The 19,461-nt window shown below is 38.9% G+C and overlaps 1 protein-coding gene across 1 annotated transcript in view; it reads left to right on the top strand.

Moving 5' to 3' along the window:
• Positions 1–19,461, top strand: part of c3 (complement C3) — a 79,783-nt gene that overhangs the window by 17,032 nt on the left and 43,290 nt on the right. Inside the window, exons 3-12 of the mRNA XM_003216747.4 lie at positions 1,823–1,985; positions 2,491–2,561; positions 4,214–4,299; positions 5,793–5,875; positions 7,105–7,195; positions 9,458–9,560; positions 9,658–9,778; positions 14,364–14,479; positions 14,672–14,818; positions 17,672–17,884. Coding sequence (XP_003216795.1) covers positions 1,823–1,985; positions 2,491–2,561; positions 4,214–4,299; positions 5,793–5,875; positions 7,105–7,195; positions 9,458–9,560; positions 9,658–9,778; positions 14,364–14,479; positions 14,672–14,818; positions 17,672–17,884 — 1,194 coding nt within the window. The remainder of the gene's footprint in view (positions 1–1,822; positions 1,986–2,490; positions 2,562–4,213; positions 4,300–5,792; positions 5,876–7,104; positions 7,196–9,457; positions 9,561–9,657; positions 9,779–14,363; positions 14,480–14,671; positions 14,819–17,671; positions 17,885–19,461) is intronic.

Genomic DNA, 19,461 nt, shown 5'->3' with positions numbered 1-19,461 from the left:
AATGGAAGGAAAAAGGAAGACAGACCAACCAAGGGCGATATGGATGGATGGCATCCTTGAAGTGACTGGCTTGACCTTGAAGAAGCTGGTGGTGGCAATGGCCGACAGGGAGCTCTGGTGTGAATTGGTCCATGAGGTCATGAAGAGTCAGAAACGACTGTGTGAATGAAGAAGAAGAAGATGTTTATATCCTGCCTTTCTCAACCCCAGAGTTGACTCAAGGCGGCTTACAAATGGCAGTACATAGTGCCTATGGCATAAAACATGAGAAAGTTACATTAAAATTAAAATAAGCATACATAAAAGCATATTTAAATACAATCCAATGTTACAACAGTGCATCCAAAAAGCAAGGTCTAAGGCCGATCCAGAGTCAACTGCATGATTTCAAGTAAACTTATTGTGCAACTACCTCTCAAAGGCTTGCTCCCAAAGCCAGGTTTTAACTCTCTTTCTGAAGGCCAGGAGGGAGGGGGCTGACCTGACACAGAGCCGACCCCAGGTATTTTTCAAGTGTAGTCAAACAGAATTTTGGCGCCCCCCCCCCAAACCCATCACTGAAAAATAAAAGCGTTGGATAAGCGAAAATGTTGGATAATAAGGAGGGATTAAGGAAAAGCCTATTAAGCCTCAAATTACATTAAGATTTTACAAATTAAGCACCAAAACATCATGTTTTACAACAAATCAACAGAAAAAGCCGTCTCGAATGTGCCCCCGTATGTTTTGTGCCCAAAGCGACCGCTTAATTCGCCTCATTGTTGGACCGGCTCTGCCCTGACATCACTTGGGAGGGAGTTCCACAACCAAGGGGCCACCACTGAGAACAACCATGCTTGTGAAGGAGGTGGGACCAAGAGCAGCGTCTCCCCAGACGATCTCAAGTGGGAGCATTTTGGGTTTGGACTGGGCACAGATTTACTGGACAGTGTGGATTCATTCTGAGAATCTATCTCTTCATTAAACTGTACAGTAGAACATGCATAGCACTATTTATTTGAGAATTATTGGGATATAGTTTGGTGAGGAAGGAAAGAGGAAACCACCTGCGCAGCCAAACTCAATGATAGAAAAGGAAAATATAATTACAGTGTGATCCACTCCTCTTTATCTATGGATTTGATATTTATGGTTTCATTTTTTATGCTCCATAAAGCATTCCTCCCTGGAAGTGTTATATTATATATAATATAATATTATTCATCTAGTTCGAAATGATCCTTCAAATTTTTGGTCAAATTTTTCTCCATACTGACACACAACAAGATTCCTGCTCTCCAAGAGCCTCAGGACTAGTATAACTGCCCTAGCTGTGTCACTTTCTATCAACTCTTTGCTGAATACCTCAAACTGAAACCATTTAATATGGGCTTTTATGGAAGTTGCCATACATAGTACATGTAGGTGTATTGCAATAAATTTGAATAAGGGACGAGAAGCTCAATAACTAGACATCTCATTATTCTTCTACAAATGTAACTCATGGCCGAAAGACTGGACTGCGTTTGGATTGAAACAGAGAAACAACAGTGGCCGGGGGAGATGCGGGGTGGAGTGAGGACACCACATCCTGCATTTTTGCCATTGAATTTTTGCCTATTTATTGTAAGCCGCCTTAAGTCCCCCCCGGGTGAGAAAGGCGGGGTAAAAGTGCTGTAAATAAAATAAATAAATAAATTGTCTAACTGTAGAGATAGGGTTAGTTGTAGAGTATGGTAGTTTTCACCATTCAAATGATGAGTACATAACTTATGTGGCAATGTTTATACTGATAAAAAAGCTAGAAAGAATTCGTATTCTATTTCCTATTTTTTCCAAACAGGTTCCTGCAAAAGACCTAAACAAGGACCCCAAGAAAAATACATTCGTCATTGTCCAGGCTACATTTCCTCAATTCACTCTTGAGAAGGTGGTTTTGGTCTCCTTCCAAAGTGGCTATATCTTCACCCAGACAGACAAAACCATCTACACACCTGGAGCCTCAGGTAAAATCTGCTGGTTCCATCTGAAAACTTAGGTGGGATGCCAGTGGGGATGTGGAAATGATAACTTCACTGGGACTTGCCCTTGCTTTAATATGAAGCTCTTGCTTCATATGGTCATTACAAGCCAATGGCCATATGAAGCCCCTGGATAAGAACATAAATTAAAAAAATCCAGAATAAGTGGAAATCAATTAATAGTTTAATGTTTGGACTGAGTTTGTGATTCATTTAAGCTCAAAACAATTAATTCTTGATATTGTTCCTCATTTTTTGGTTGTGTGGGACCCTGAGGTATGAGGGGCCAGTGTCTGCAACAGATGACCATACAGCTGGATAGGTCAAGCTTTTCCATTGGCACATGATGGTCGGGGAATTCTTGGAGTTGTATTTCAACAAAGTTAAATATCCAAGGAAACAGGAGATATTAATTTATTCTCTTGGATGTCAACATGTGGCTTGGTCACAAATAAATAATAACCCCTTCACCTCTTTTTTTGTTTTATAGTGCGCTATCGTGTTTTCTCTATGGGTCATGGCCTGGAACGTTTGGACAAAAATGTGATTGTTGAATTTGAGGTGAGAATCTTATGTACAAGTATGTGATATGGCCAATGGTTTTCCTTAGAAATTCACTTAAAATATCACAAGGATAAAAGGAACAGTTTAATTTTTATGAACTGGGAGTGAGGTGAAGTGGAAGGGAGTAGGAATGAATCCTCCAGCTTTCCAGGCTTCCTGGCATCACCAGATATAAGTTCCAGTTCTAAGAATCATCCAAAATACAGGAAGTTCTGCACAGTTTAGACCAGTGGTTCTCAACCTGATGTTTTTGGCCTACAACTCAGAGAAATCCCAACCAGCTTACCAACATCTGGGGACCCCAGGTTGAGAACAACTAGTCTAGACTTTCCCCCAGTCTTACTTTTCTTTCTGTTTATTTTTCATTTTGGTATCTGTACCAAACCTTCATAGAAAAGTGGAATCATAGAAATGCTGGCTGATCTCATTAGCAACTCAGAATTAAAAGTATCTCGTTAAAAATCTGAACAAAGAAAATCTATTTCTTAAATTTATATCATGCTCTTCCTTCATCGAGCCCAGAGTGGCATATCTTTTTTTAATCCTTAAGACAATTCAGCTTGTGTATTTAGCATAGGTCAATCCAGTGAGCTTTGTGGCTAACCTAGGATTTGAAAATAGCTGTTACTGGTTTGCAGTCAATGTTCTGACCTGCTATACCATTTTTGATCTCCATACCCTGATGGTGCACAGACTACATCCAACAGACAACTTTACGATATGAAATACAGTTTCTCTTATCTGAAATGCCTGGGACCAGAGGTTTTTCAGATTTTTTTATTGTTTCTGATTTTAAATTTCCTGTATTTGCATATAACTGGTGAATCAGGGATGGGGGGAAAGGGAGCTAGCTACACATCCAGCACCCTCTGAGTTTTGCTCATAGAGCTGCCGTTCCATCACTGTCTGAAATTTGACAAGAAGTGGAGTCTCCGATGGCCTGGGGGATAACAGCCTTGTGACTTGAAGGTTGGGTTGCTGACCTGAAGGCTGCCAGGTTCGAATCCCACCCGGTGAGGGCGCGGATGAGCTCCCTCTATCAGCTCCAGCTCCATGCGGGGACATGAAAGAAGCCTCTCACAAGGATGGTAAAACATCAAAACATCTGGGCTTCCCCTGGGCAACGTCCTTGCAGACAGCCAATTCTCCCACTCCAGAAGCAACTCAGGTTGCTCCTGACACGGAAAAAAAATTGACAAGAAAGTCGGAGAAAAGCTGTAGTTTGACTTACACAAATCCCCTATAAAAAGTAGTCATTACCAGATGGGAAAGTCCAAATGCATCTGGTTGCCATGGGCTTGGAAACTTTCAGATTTCTGGCTAACCCACATGCCTCATTTCTAGGTCACCATTCCACCATTGACCAAGCAAAAGGATAGCAAGACCTTCACATCTCTGACAGTGATGTGGAGTGGGAATTCTTTGAGTAAAAACTCAGCAAACACTGGATGTGTAGTTCACCCCCCTTTCCTCAAAGGCAGGAGTGGTGGTGGTAGCAAAAACATTTCAGTTGTTGGAATCTTTCAGAGCTCAGATTTCCGAACGAGAGAGAGAGACCCATCCTATATGCATATGCATATTTGTGTGTGTGTGTGTTCAGGGATTTTATATCCTATGAACATCCTCATAAACATGTTTTCTCCTCCTAGACACCAGAAGGCATTATTGTCAGCCAGAATACCTTCAATCCCTCATCACCGGGCACACAGTCCTTCAATCTACCTGAGACTGTCAGGTAATTGTCCTTGGCCGAGCATGCACAAAAACAGAGTTGGAAAATCAGTTAATGAAAAAAGCTTATTAGTATATAACTTTATTCCTGGGATACAGTTTTTTTTAAAATTTCAAATTGAATTATGAATTCTCTGAGCAATCTCCCAAGTACTTTATTGTGTATTTCACCATTGCATTGTGTTCATACTTTTCTCTAAAGAACTTAGGGTGCTACATAGGAAGTGTTATTTCATTTTGTCTTTTTCTTCTTCTTTTGTTTATTTATTATTATTTTATTTATTTCCATAACCATAGTTACTATACTTTTTCCTTTTCCATTCCCTTGTCCCTGCCCACACCCATCCCTCCCCTTCCCTGTTGAGAACTTAATTCTTTTTTCCCCCTCATTACATGAGCCTTTTTCCCATTCTATCTATTTTTCTTCTTCCAGCTTTCATCATCTGGTTTAACAGTCTGCAGCCATCTGCTAAATTAAGTCCATTTTTCTTTAGTTTTCTTCTGTTTGACCATGTTTTTTTTTTGCTTCTTATAATGTCCATACTATCCAGTTGTATTTGATCGCACATATATTCATACCATTTTTCAAGTGTCCATTTATTTTTATCTTTCCATCCCCAGGCTATTACTGTATGTGCTGCTCTAAACATCATCATCATCATTAATTCTTGGTCTTGGTCCTTAATTCTTCTATCACTATATATCCCTATTAACAAAATTTGCATATCTATATCAAATTTTGTTTTAGTATGTAATTCAACTTGGTTTAGGATTTGGTTCTAGAATTTTTGTATCTCTTCACATTCCCACCATAGATGTGAGTACCATGCCTCCTGATGCCCATACTGCCAACATTTGGGATTTAATCCCTGAACCATGTGTGCCAGCTGAATTGGTGTTCTATACCATTTCATAATATTTTCAGTTCTAATTCTTTATATTTTTCTATTTTTATTTTATTTAAATCATTGATGATCTTTTCTATCTTTTCTTTTCCTAGGCCCCCTTCTTTTTCCCACTTGTTTTCCATTATTCTATACATAAATTCCTTATTTCTATCATTCTTCCATATATTTTATTTACTCCTTTTTTTGCCAGCAAGTCTCTCTTTTAATATCGTGTTTATTATATTTTATCCCTTATTGATTCCTCCTTTTGTGAATTTGTTCCCAAATTCTTTTTAATGTTAACAATTTGTCTTTAACAAAAACTGTGAGGGAAGGTAAGTAAACAGTGAAATTGATGGAATTTCCACAAAACCACCCATGAGTACTACAAGCAAATGGGTAGGAGAGAGAAACTTTGAAGTCAGCCATTCTGTTTTAAAATTGAGTGTATTTTTCTTTTGCACATGAGGTCCAAAGATAATAAAATATGAGCATGTTCATTGTGACCCAATACATGCTAAGAAGGTGACACGTGTTTGCCATTTCACATTTGTTGTCATGGATTGATAAAGCGGAAGCAGTGACAAATTCTTCCATTTCCCTTCTCTAGTTTGGGAACCTGGAATGCTGTAACTAAATATCAAGATTCCCCTCAAGAGTCCTTCAGAACACCATTTGATGTCAAAGAATATGGTAGGAAAAACAACTTTCCTTATTCAGAGCCTTCCTGTCTGAGCCATGGCTTGATCTCTTCTTCAGTCCTCTGACTTATTCAAGACCCATTTTTGTTCTGTTTCATTACTATTGCTCTTTCAGCTTATTTAAAATGTTTAAAAGCCACAATCCCCTCAAGGTGGATTATGTAATAGTCCCATGTGCTCAAGGAGGCAAACTGGCATTGAAGCAGGACACCATATACATCCCATTGCTTGTCTGCTTCCTTTCTGTGATAAACCCATCTTCTGATATTGAAATTTAAAAACCATCTAAAGACCTGTCTCTTCCAGCAGGCCTACCCAGACAGTTTTTAAGCATGAATTTTAAATATGTGTCCTTTGTCTAATCTCGGTTTTGTTATTTTAATATGCATTTTATGAAAATACGATTTAATGTTTATTCCTGTGATATTTTCACAATGTTGTTGTCTTTTAATTATTCTGTAACCCACCTTGCACCACAAAGAGAGGTGGGTAAGAAATAAAATTATTATTATTAATAATAAATTATTATTTTATTATGACACAGCAAACAAGATAGGTATGCTGGATTTCGTATCACAAAATCACAAGTCGAACACTTCCCAAGTGTCTAGGACTGTGTGATGTATTATTATTATTATTATTATTATTATTATTATTATTGAAAGGAAAATAGCTGCTGAATATGCCACTTCCTCATCACCTGCCAGGTATAATGAAGCCATTCCACTTTTTTGTGGGCATCCTGGCAGCAGAGTGATGTCAAGGGGTGACATTTCCTCCTCTCCCTCTCTCCCCCATTTCTCTCACTATTCTTGAAGCAATACATTTTTGAATTTCACTTATATTCGATTTTTTTATTTTTTAAAAAATAATTTTTAGTTTAAGGGTAAGTGCTTGCAAAACATACAAAGTATTAAAAATGGGTTTACAGATATTCGATTTTTTTAATAGTGCCTACATTTGCAGAATTGCTTTATACATTATTTTTTAAATGATGGAGTTGCAGAAGTGTGGGAGAACAGGGTTATGAGGTTACACAGAAAAAGATGTACTGGGCAATGGATCAACGATTCAACTGAGTTAAGCTCATGCCATTATGCGGCTAGTATCAGTGATGGCGCTTCTGCTTTGTCCAATAAAGTCCAAAATCTTATATAGCAAAATCTCATTTCTTTTCATGACTGTTTGCCTTCTCTTAATCTCTCTGGATTTTTTTTTCAGTATTGCCAAGTTTTGAAGTAGACATTGAACCATCAGAAAAATTTTATTATGTTGATACCGACAGAAATTTCAACGTGGCCATCACTGCAAGGTAGGTGTATGTGCGGCTATAGGAATTATTATTATTATATTTATTAGGGTTGTGCACAGATTTCATCTTTTTCAGTACCTTCAGTACTTTAGGAGCCCATAATGATAAGGGCCCGCTTGACATAAAAATCCGCCCAACACGAAAGCAAGCGGGAGCCGATTTTAACTCCTCCTCTATTTGGCATCACAGTTTAATCTTTTTGATTTTCCTTGATTTTCCTGATTCTTTTTATTTACTGTCATTGACTGAGAGTTGGGGACCTGAGGGATAGTGGGTGGGGTGCGTGTGTGTGCATTTGGGGGCTTGGAAATTGAGAGTCACCCATTTACTTTATTTTTCTCCTTCCCTTCATCTCCATCAGAAAATACTTCTAAAAGATAATAATAATTATTAGTAATAGTCATCCCAGTGCACAAAAAGATAAGCCTACCTCTCCTCTAGAGTATAAGTAGAAAAAGCTTTAAGGAAGCAAAACCGGCAAGCAGAAAGGAGATTGCAGACACTGAAAACAGGGGATTTTTAAGGTAGTCCAAGGAGGATAGCTCTACTGAGCTACATAGCTCTTTCTTCCCTGGGTCTCCTTAAAATGACTCTTGGAAAGCTTGGTGTGCTGGTACTTTTGAGACTGAGAAAGCACACACGCCTGTCTCTCCTGCAGCCGAACACCTCTCTTCTAGAGTAAAAATACAGCTTTAAACAAGATGCCTCCTTAAAGTGTGCACCTGCCTATAGCTGAGCACCTGTCCTCTACAATAGAAACAGATAGGAAGCCTCCTTAAAGCACATGTGCCTGCCTGCAGCTGAGAGTCTCTCCTCTAGAGTAGAAACAAACAGCTTAAATGCTTAAAATGACAGGAAGGGGAGCCTGAAAAGCCCCCCCTCCCAATAATGGGCTGATAGAAAATGAATCTTTCGGTACCTCAGAGCTAAAATAGATATCTGCCTTCCCATATTTGTAAGGCTCCCAAAAAACAGATCAGAGCCCTCACTGAAAGCCGGGATATGAAATGGCTTGTGGTTTACCCGGCTTCAACAATTCCAAAATTTATTTATACCCACTTTATCTCCCATGAAGGGGACTCAAAACATCCTAACACAAAAGCATCAGAATAACCATGTAAAATATACAAATATACGGACATTAAAAAAGGATTAAATATAAATAGTATTTTTAAAATCCAAGTTAAAAATCATTAAAACAAATTCAAAGTTAAAAAACACAAGAGGAAAGTATATTTTCTCATAGGAAAGAATGAGAAAACTACTTTGACACCTGCTTATCTACAGAAAACACTTATTGCCTCATACTGTTCAGAAGAATATGATTTGCATCCTATTTAGTATTTTCAGGGTAAATTATCCTCATGTAATAGTCTCATCTCCTCACATAATTTTATCAGCAGATAGGTAGGTCAGGGAGAAAACCACATCCTCAATGTATATAGGGAGAACAATTGTAATAATTAATAGGTACTAATGAAGAAAATACTGGAATCAAATATGTTTTGTTTAATAATGTGTTTAATGTAATGCAGGTGTAGTGTGTGTGTACGTGTATGTATATATTGTTCAAAAATATTTAGTGTTTGTATGTACCTGTAAAGCCACAACAAAATGATCTTTAAAAGACATAACAATAAAAGTAAATTATAGATGATAAACTATAAACACATGAAAAATGTAACAATGAAGTAAAAGTATAAAGTTCAATATATTTTCCTGACAATAAAATATTGCACTTCATCTTATTCTGAATTACCTTGACCTAATGCATAACAAATCACTATAGTCCTGTAGTATTTGAATCTGCATTTTCTCAGTTGATTTTAGCTTGTATTATAACTCTGTGTATCTTGTTGTATGTCTTTTAATAGTGTTTTATTTCTTGTTTTAATTATGTTGTTTCCCACCTCGAGCTTCAGGGCGAGGTGGCTAATAAATTTATTATTATTATCATCATCATCATCATCATCATCATCATCATTACCATGTAGTGAAGTCCTATGACTAAGGGCAAAGCTTTTTTCTCCTTCTGCAAGATTTCAAGAAATATAAGGGTACAATTGATACAAGATATAATGCAGAATGTAACCCCAGTAATCTGAAGGAACATCTTTGGAAAGACAATATGACTGGAGTTATGTTTAGCTACACTCACCTCTGCAGCCTCAAATGATGTCAAATGCAAACTACGTGTTTCTACATTCCATGTCAAAGTAATAGATGTGAGCCAGCATGTCTTATTTCATTGTGTTCTTCCAGGTACCTTTATGGGAAGAAAGTAGAAGGTGTAGCCTTTGTCGTCTTTGGAGTGAAAATTGATAATGAGAAAAAGAGTATTCCAGACTCACTCAGGAGAATTCCAGTAAGATGACCCATATATTTGGGAGCGATGGGGAGAGAATGAGAGGGGTTTAAAAAGGATATACATCTTTGATTTCTTTTCTTTATCTTCTTTCTAGATTCAAGAAGGGGAGGGAGAAGCAGTGCTAACAAAAGCAATGATTCTGTCCCGATTTCGCAACCCGAATGAGCTTGTTGGGCACTCTCTCTACATCTCCGTAACAGTGATGACAGAATCGGGTGAGTTGTGTGACTTCCAAAGCCACATGGATTAGCAGGTGGCTCATAAAGTTAACCCTGGAATTTGGCATACTGGGCATTTCACATAGTGTTGTGTAAAAATAGTTCAACTTCTGATCTTATTTCTTTTGTCAAGTATAGTTAGCTCTCCAGAGCTGGGGATAGGGGTGCCACATCCCTATGAAGGTGGAAAAATCTGAATCAAAAAGCTTTGTTTACATTCTGAGAGAGCATTTCTCTAGGAATCTCTAAGGACCTCATCACGATGAGATCACTAAGCTGAATGATAGTGGGGGTATTTGCTATGGGTCATGATGAATTTGGCATGGGATGTATGGAACCCGTCGCCCTGCATCACCCTCATTGCCCCTTACCTCATCCCACAGGAGAAATGTTACCACCCAGCTTTCCTCAGTTGTTCTCTATGCAATACGGGGAGCATCCTGTGTTGTCGGCACTGCCTCTTCCATATATGTGTGTGTGTGTGTGTGTATGTGTGTGTGTGTTGTCGAAAGCTTTCATGGCCAGGATCACAGGGTTGTTGCATGTATTCCGGGCTGTGTGGCCATGTTCCAGAAGTATTCTCTCCTGACGTTTCGCCTACATCTATGGCAGGCATCCTCAGAGGTTGTGAGGCATGGAGCAACTAAGCAAGGAAGGTAAATATATATCTGTGGAGAGTCCAGGGTGTGAGAAGAGTTTTTTGTCAGTTGGAAGCCAGCGTGAATGTTGCAGTTAATCACCTTCATTGGCATTGGAAAGGTTCATCTCCTGCATGGGGGCATCCTTTGTTCAGAGTCATTAGCAAACTAGAATTTCAGAGTCATAGGCAAACTGATGAAGAAGCACAATCTACAAACCATCTACAGACCCACAAAGAAAATCCAACAAATGCTACAGTCAGCGAAAGACAAGAGGGATCCTCTCTCCTCTGCAGGAGTCTACTGTATCCCATGCAGCTGTGGACAAGTTTACATAGGGACCACCAAACGCAGCGCCCAAACACGAATCAAAGAACATGAAAGGCACTGCAGACTCACTCAACCAGAGAAATCAGCCATAGCAGAGCACTTGATGAACCAACCTGGACACAGTATTTTATTTGAGAATACAGAAATGCTTGACCACTCCAACAACTATCATGCCAGACTACAGAGAAGCCATTGAAATTCACAACTTCAACAGAAAGGAGGAAACCATGAAAATGAAAAATCAGAACAGTAAATAAGAAACAAAACTCTGAAAACAGAGGAGTTCCAGACAGGGGCAGCTAATGACTCTGTACAAAGGATGCCCCCAAGCAGGAGATGAACCTTTCCAATGCTAATTAAGGTGATTAATTGCAACATTCACGCTGGCTTCCAACTGACAAAGAGTTCTTCTCACACCCTGGACTCTCCACGGATATATAGTAACCTTCCTTACTTAGTTGCTCCATGCCTCACAACCTCCAAGGCCTGCCATAGATGTAGGCGAAACATCAGGAGAGAATACTTCTGGAACATGGCCATATAGCCCGGAATACATACAACAACCCTATATATATATAGGGGTGTTTTTTTGTTTTTTTGCTGTGAGTTTTTTTAATAATTATTTTTTATTTATATACATTAACAACTTTCAGTAAAACAAAACACAAAAGCAATGAACATTTTACAAACACATAACCCCCCCCCCCCACCAAGGCCCAAACAAGTATCATTTCCTTTACCATAAGATTTATAAGCCAACCATTAAACAAATGTCATATCCAAAATTCCTGTCCAACATGATTGTATTGTTTTCCTTTTTCACTTTCTAGAACATATTTAATAAAAACTGACCAGTATAAATCAAAATCAGATCTATTAGTTTCCCCCCTGAGCACCCTCATTTCCATTGATAATTTATCATTTAAGGCTACATTCCATACCTCCCCATGCCATGCTTCTAGTGTAAGATTGGTTACAATCTTCCAATTCCTTGCAATTATAAGTCTCACCACTGTGAGTAAGATAATCACCAATTCTTTCTTTTCCATTTCTAAATTCAACTTTGTGGCATCCATTAATAATGCTAACCTAGCATCCAGAGTGATGTTTGTTCCTATAATGTTACTGATTTCTATAAATATGTTGTTCCAAAATCTCTTCAACTGGGGGCATTCCCGCCATAGATGAAAATACGTCCCCTTGTGCATGCCACATCTTCAACAGAGGTTACTTTGCTTCCTATCCATCTGGTGTAGTTTAACCGGTGTGGTATACCATCTCCATATGACTTTATATACATTTTTCTTTAATCTTATTGACAAATTCTTAACCACTCTCCACTTTAAAACCCTTTTCCAATTGAAGTCCATCAGAGGCCCCAGGTCTCCTTCCCAGACCTTTTCTAACAGCTTCAACCCTATTTCTTCCCCTATTAATCAATTGTATACTTTCCCAATTAATCTTTCCCCTGATATTTCTTGCTTTTTAAGTTTACTTATCCATTCTTCATATTTATTTAGCTCTCCACGTCTGGGATTTTTACCTAACCAGTCCTTTTTCCAATTATATAGTTGTTGCTTCTCAAACCAATTCAGGGCACCTTCATGCTCTAGCTTGTTAAACTCACCCCTCGAATTTTGTATCCATTCCTTCCAAGAAAGAGCCGTTTCCACCTCCACTAATTTTTTATTCTTAAGTTTAATTCTCAGGTCTTCTGGGAAATTTTCCAGTAAGACTATTGGGGTTAGGGGAGAAACTCCTGGAAATATCTTGTTTTTTATCTTAGCCCATGTTTCCATAGCATCTTTAGCCAGATTATTTTTACACCCCATACATATTTTGCCAGTTTTTGATATGAAAAACATTTCCCTATAATCTCTTTGCCAACATTTTCCTTCCAATTCCCACCAGATTAATTTGGATTCTGAAAGCAGCCTAAACACTCCCTTTATTATATGTGTCTCATAATAGGTTTTTAGTTCTGGTATTCTTAATCCCCCTAATTTCTGTGGAATATACCATAAACCTCTGGGTAGCCTAGATCTTCTTCTTCCATTACAAAATTCATTCAGTAATTTCTGCAATTTTTTAAGATCAACATCTGTTAATTTAATAGGTAACATATTACAAAGGAAGTTAAATTTGGATAATATTTTCATTTTTAAAATGGCAATTCTGCCGAACCATGAGAGATTAAATTTTTTCATATTTGAGTAGTAGTTCTTGGATTTCCCTAAATAGTCTATTCAAAATTTAATGTTTTTAACTCTGAATAATTAGTGGGTATTGTTACTCCTAAATACTTAATTTTGCTTCTAATCTTAACCTTAAATTGATCCATTATTTTCTCTTTGACCTTTCCCTCCAGGTTTATTGTCATTACTTCCGTTTTCTTCCAATTAATTGTTAGACCTGTTATTTTTCCAAACTCTTTTAATTGTAGGGTTATCCGGTCTAGTGCCCTATCTGGATTCCTAACTGTGAAAAGTGTATCATCCGCAAATAAGCCAATTTTAATTTTGTTGTTCACTCCCATTCCCTCTATTTCCTTATTTTTCCTGATCGCAGAGGCTAGTAATTCCATAACTCTGTTTAACTCAGAGTGCTTGACAAAAACATTTTCAGCTCATAAAAACAGTTGCCAAATTTTCCAGTGTGCATCTATAAACTGCAGACATGATTAGAGATGTGACATTTCTGAAAAAAAATGATGCCACTTTAAGGGCTGTGTCTCAATACTATGGAATCATGGGAATTGTATTTTTACAAAATCTTTAGCCTTCTCTATCAAAGAGTTGGCACCTCACCAACAAGAAATCTGTATTTAAAGAAATGTCAAGCTGCATTAATTCTACAGTGTAGATGTACCCTAGGTTACTTGAAGTTTCAATTCTGCATTTTTAATAATAATAACATAACAACAACAACAACAACAACAACAACAACACTTTATTTATATTTCGCCCTTCTCCCCTTGGGGACTCAGAGCAGAATACAATGTAAACAGATACAGGCAAACATTCATTGCCTTGTCACAATACAATGAGACACACATACACAGATAAAGGCAAAGGCTTCTCTTTTCATTTCCGGCTTTGGAGGCAGTGTTCATCTCTGGCTCTGGGGGAAGTACTCTTCTTCATTTTCAAGCCGAGGAGACTGCGTTGTCACCTCCTAATCATTTGACCAGCATGACTGCTTGGAGCATTTTTATGCCTCTCCCATTGAAGCAGTACCTATCTATCTACTCACATTAGCATATTTTTGAACTGCTAGTTTGGTAGGAGCTAGGGCTAACAGTGGGAGTTTGCCCCGTCAGCAGTTTAGCAACACAAGGGTTTAACCCATTGCAGCACCGCAAAGTATGGCATTGTCTTTTCTGTCTATATTCCTTATTATTGTGATTTGATATGTCAATTCTCTCTGACCTTTTCTTGGTTGGTTTAATCCACAGGCCTTTTTTGATGGACTAGCACATGCAGAAATGTTCCCTGAGGACAGGTGGTTTGAAAATGGCATGCACTGTGGTTGTATATACTGCATGCACTCTCTCAACATTTCTCCCCCTTCTAACAACCTGGATTTTATTTTGTGCCCCCCCCCCCTTTCTCCAGGGAGCGACATGGTGGTGGCTGAGAGAAGCGGCATTAACATAGTGACATCTCCCTATCAGATCCTCTTCACTAAAACCCCAAAGTTTTACAAGCCAGGGATGCCTTATGAACTGATGGTAATTTTGTTTGAATTCCCCTTTCATCTCATGGCCCAGTTGCAAACATTTAGGTGGTGTCTTCAGATTGAGACATACAAGTAGAATTCTCCCAAAGTCTCTGGTGTTGGCAACATCCTGGGGACAGAGATTTAACATTGGGAGGAACACTGTGCTCCAAATTCAGTCATTTTTTTTGGAATTACTTCACAGGTGTTTGTCACCAGTCCTGATGGTTCCCCAGCTGCCCGTGTCCCTGTGGTATCAGATCCCATTCGGGCTGAAGCAACTACTCAGAACGATGGGACAGCCAAGCTGATCCTGAACACACCTATAGACAGACAAGAGCTAAGAATCACTGTAAGTCACTCTGAGATTATGTTACAAAGCACAGTGGATTTGGGGGTGGGGTGTCTTATCTTCTCAGCACAGAACCAAAACTGTTGGCACACTTTTAGAGTAAAGCCTATGTCTCAGAAGCAGAGTTCTAGGGCTGTATTTTCATGTGCCTTGATTTCATGCAGCCCTTGCTCTAACCCTCACGCCAAAACTGTCTGTGAAAAGGTCATTAATTTGGAAAAAAGTGTTATAGATGATAGGAGAGATAACACAAAGAGCGATCCTTTGAGAGGCCAAAAAGTCTGGTTTATTATATTCAGCTGAAGACTCTGGAAGTGGAATCTTTTCCAAAGGCAAACCAGAGCCCCGATCAAGGTGTTGACATTGCCTTTTATACATTTTCAGACAAAGAACATGCTTCTGCTTACATCTCGTCATTAGTACGTCACTTCACATGCTTACATACATGGGCAAAAATATACATGTATCAGCATTTTTCTATCTAAGCACTCTAAAAGCCTGTAGCAAGTTACAGACACCAAGAGAGATCCATCAAGAGGCCACTCTTGACCTGTCAAATGTCTGCTCTCTCTCTAATGGAATGTACATATAGATAACAGCCCCCCCCTTTCTCCCTGTCCTGCCAGCTTGTACATTTACACAGAATCTAACACAGAGAGAGTCTGATTTTTCTACATTTCACTGCTTCTAATGTGCATACAATATATGTCTAAAAATCTACATATTCCAGTTCCTCATCAAAAGGAAGATGATGCCTTTGTGAGAAGGAGATGGCAGAAAGGGTGGGGAGGAAGGAGGAAGGGATGATAAAAAGAGCAAGAGTATTATATTATAATGTAATATAATATAATACTACTAATAATACAATATAATAATATTAATTATATATTATATATTACATGTAATACTACTAATAATATTATAGTATGATGGTATAGTATAATAAAGTAATAAATAATGCTAATCTTGTGCTATTCTAATAATATAATATACTAGCTGTGCCTGGCCACGCGTTGCTGTGGCTCATGGGAATCATTTGTTGGTCAGGTGGAATAGCAGTGAATAGCCTTGCAGCCTTAAAGCCAGTCTGTTTTCTTCTTATGGGAATCCTTGTTTGGTGAGCTGGAATACAATCGAATAGGCTTGCTAAAAAACTCTTTGTATAGATGTGCTCAAAACATAGGCCAAGAGATACAAATGTCCCAAAGGGAAAAGACATGGAAGAGAAGAATGAAGTACACGGCATGTCAAAACCTAAAACAAAATGTCCACAAAATGCACCCATGATAGTATCTCTCTCCAAAGAGATTAGCGAAGATGTACAAGTGCACTGACAAATGTTGGAAGTATGGGAAAGAAAAAGGCACATTTTACCACATATGGTGGTCATGCAACAAATTAAACAACTACTGGAAACAGATTCATGTATATCTCGAAAAGATGTTAAACACAAATTTCAAAATGACACCACAAATGTAGCTTTTGAACATGCCCAATGAAGAACTAGAAAGGAAATTAGGAAAAAAATTGTTTTACATGACAGTTGCAGTTTGAATAGTATATGCCAGATATTGGAAAACCTCAGAGATACTTCCCTTAGAAGAATGGGAAAAATGCATTACAGATTTGCTGAGAATTGATAAAATAACTGTACTGTTAAGAGGAGAACCTTTAGAGAACTTTGTTAATGAATGGCAACCAATGATTCAACATCTCAATATAAAATCAATCTAAAAATGTACATAGGGGAACCTGTGAGACTGTAGGCAAGGAGAAAATGGATATTAATTTGGAGCCTATGATACCTTTATATGTACTATTTAAATAGAAGATTGTGACCCCTTAAAGAAAATACATTATCTGAGAAATGTGTTGTCGAAGGCTTTCATGGCTGGGATCACAGGGTTGTTGTATGTCTTTCGGGCTGTGTGGCCATGTTCCAGAAGTATTCCCTCCTGACGTTTTGTCCACATCTATGGCAGGCATCCTCAGAGGTTGTGAGGCAAGGAAGGTAAATATATATATCTGTGGAGAGTCCAGGGTGTGACAAGAGTCCTTTGTCAGTTGGAAGTCAGCATTAATGTTGCAGTTAATCACCCTAATTAGCATTGGAAAGGTTTGTCTCTTGCCTGGGGGGCATCTTTTGTTCAGAGGAGCCCCAGGGACGGCTAATGACTCTGAACAAAGGATACCCCCCAAGCAAGAGACAAAGCTTTCCAATGCTAATTAGGGTGATTAACTGCAACATTAATGCTGACTTCCAACTGACAAAGGACTCTCATCACACCCTGGACTCTCCACAGATATATATTTACCTTCCTTGTCTAGTCTCGCCATGCCTCACAACCTCTGAGGATGTCTGCCATAGATGTGGGCGAAACGTCAGGAGAGAATACTTCTGGAACATGGCTACACAGCCCGAAAGACATACAACAACCCTGAGAAATATTTATGGAAGATTAATAACTGGAAAGTATTGCACTGAATGCAGCAAACACTCACAAATGTATGTCTATTTGAATAAATTAAAAAATGAAGGGAAAAAAAAGAAAAAATATATTCCCAGCCCTGATGTAGAATATTCCAAATTCACTTCTTGGCATTTCCATTTACAAAGAGCTCTTCAGGTCTAGAAATTTTTCTTTATCCTCTGATGCTGTTGACTTATCTCTTGCATTTCCTGACAACTATCACATCCTACCAAAGTTGTATTTAACTGCTGTTCGCATAACAGAACACAGTTCTTTTATTTTGATGATGCAGTTTACCCCTTGGAGGTACTTTACAGATCTTAATATCCTTCCTAAGACATCATCCCCCTCCCCCAACTCATTTCCTTCTCACCTACTCTAGGTAAAAACCAATGACGCAAGACTCCCAAATGAACGCCAGGCAACCAAGACCATGGTGGCTGCAGCCTACCAAACCCAGGGTGGATCTGGAAACTTCCTTCATTTAGCAGTTTCAGCTGTAGAGCTCAAGGCTGGGGACAACTTACCTGTCAACTTCAACATTAGAAGCAAAAATCAAAATGTGCTGGATCAAGTCCGATATTTCACCGTCATAGTAAGTGATATAGACCTGGGCAGGATGGAAGGCAATGGTCCACATTCTTATTTGTTTATTGACTTTCATTTGTTTTTGAAGGAAGAAGGGAAAACTTCTCGTCATGTATCTGGTCCACATGGGAAAGCTGCAGTGGTGCAGTGGGTTAAACCAGGGGTCCCCAAACTAAGGCCCGGGGGCCGGATGCGGCCCATCGAAGCCATTTATCCGGCCCCCACGACACAAGGGCAGAAGGGGGTTGGGCTAAATGACCCAAGGGGTCACTTCTTCTCTTACAACCATTATTATTATTACTGTATTATTATTATTATTATTATTATTATTATTATTATTATTATTATTATTATTATTATTAACATTGAGGCTGGATGGCCATATGTCAGGGATGCTTTGCTTGTGCTTTTGGTGCACAGAGGCAGAGGGGGTTGGACTAAATGTCCCAAGGGGTCTCTTCCAACCCTCTTTATTATTATTTTATTATGACACAGCAAGCAAGATAGATATGCTGGATTTCATATCACAAAATCACAAGTCAAACACTTCCCAAGTGTCTAGGACTGTGTGATGTATTTTCGGATGATGCGCGCAAATCCCAGTAGGGTGGCCTTTTGCAGTGGGCAAATCGTAATTTTGTCAATGTCTATGGTTTCCAAATGCCGGCTGAGATCTTTTGGCACGGCACCCAGTGTGCCGATCACCACCGGGAACACCTGCACTGGTTTCTTCCAGAGTCTTTGAAGTTCAATCTTATTATTATTATTATTATTATTATTATTATTATTATTATTATTATTATTATTATTATTACTATGAACATTGAGGTTGGGTGGTCATCCATCAGGGGTGCTTTGCTTGTGCTTTCGGTGCACAAAGGCAGAAGGGGATTCGACTCAATGGCCCAAAGGGTCTTTTCCAACCCTCTTTTTATTATTATTGTTGTTATTATTATTATTATTATTATTATTATTATTATTATTATTATTATTTATTGCTCAGTGGCCAACTATAGTCCGGCCCTCCAATGGTCCGAAGGATCGTGAACTGGCCCCCTGTTTAAAAAGTTTGGGGACCCCTGGGTTAAACCCTTGGCCGGCTGGACCTGAAGGTTGGGTTGCTGACCCGAAGGTTGGTGGTTCAAATCCACAAGACTGAGTGAGCTCCCGTCTGTCAGTTTTAGTTTGTGGGGATATGAGAGAAGCCTCCTAGCAGGATGGTAACATCCGAGTGTCCCCTGGGCAACGTCTCTGAAGACAGCCAATTCTCTCACACGAGAAGCAACTTGCAGTATGTTATCAAGTCCATTCTGACATGATTAAAAAATGGGAAAGCTGGGTCCAAAAATCTTTCTTAGTCTTCTTTAAAAATCAGTTGAGATCAGCTTCTCAGTAGGAGCCCCCAGTGGCGCAATGGGTTAAACCCTTGTGCCAGCAGGACTACTGACAAACAGGTCGCCGGTTCAAATCCGGGGAGAGTGGGTGAACTCCCTCTGTCAGCTCCAGCTCCCAAGCCGGGACATGAGAAAAGCCTCCCACAAGGATGGTAAAATATCAAACATCCGGGCATCCCCTGGGCAACGT

Source organism: Anolis carolinensis, chromosome 2, assembly GCF_035594765.1.
Source record: "Anolis carolinensis isolate JA03-04 chromosome 2, rAnoCar3.1.pri, whole genome shotgun sequence".
In the NCBI taxonomy this organism is placed as follows: Eukaryota; Metazoa; Chordata; class Lepidosauria; order Squamata; family Dactyloidae; genus Anolis; species Anolis carolinensis.
This window is presented reverse-complemented; position numbering and strand designations above follow the sequence as displayed.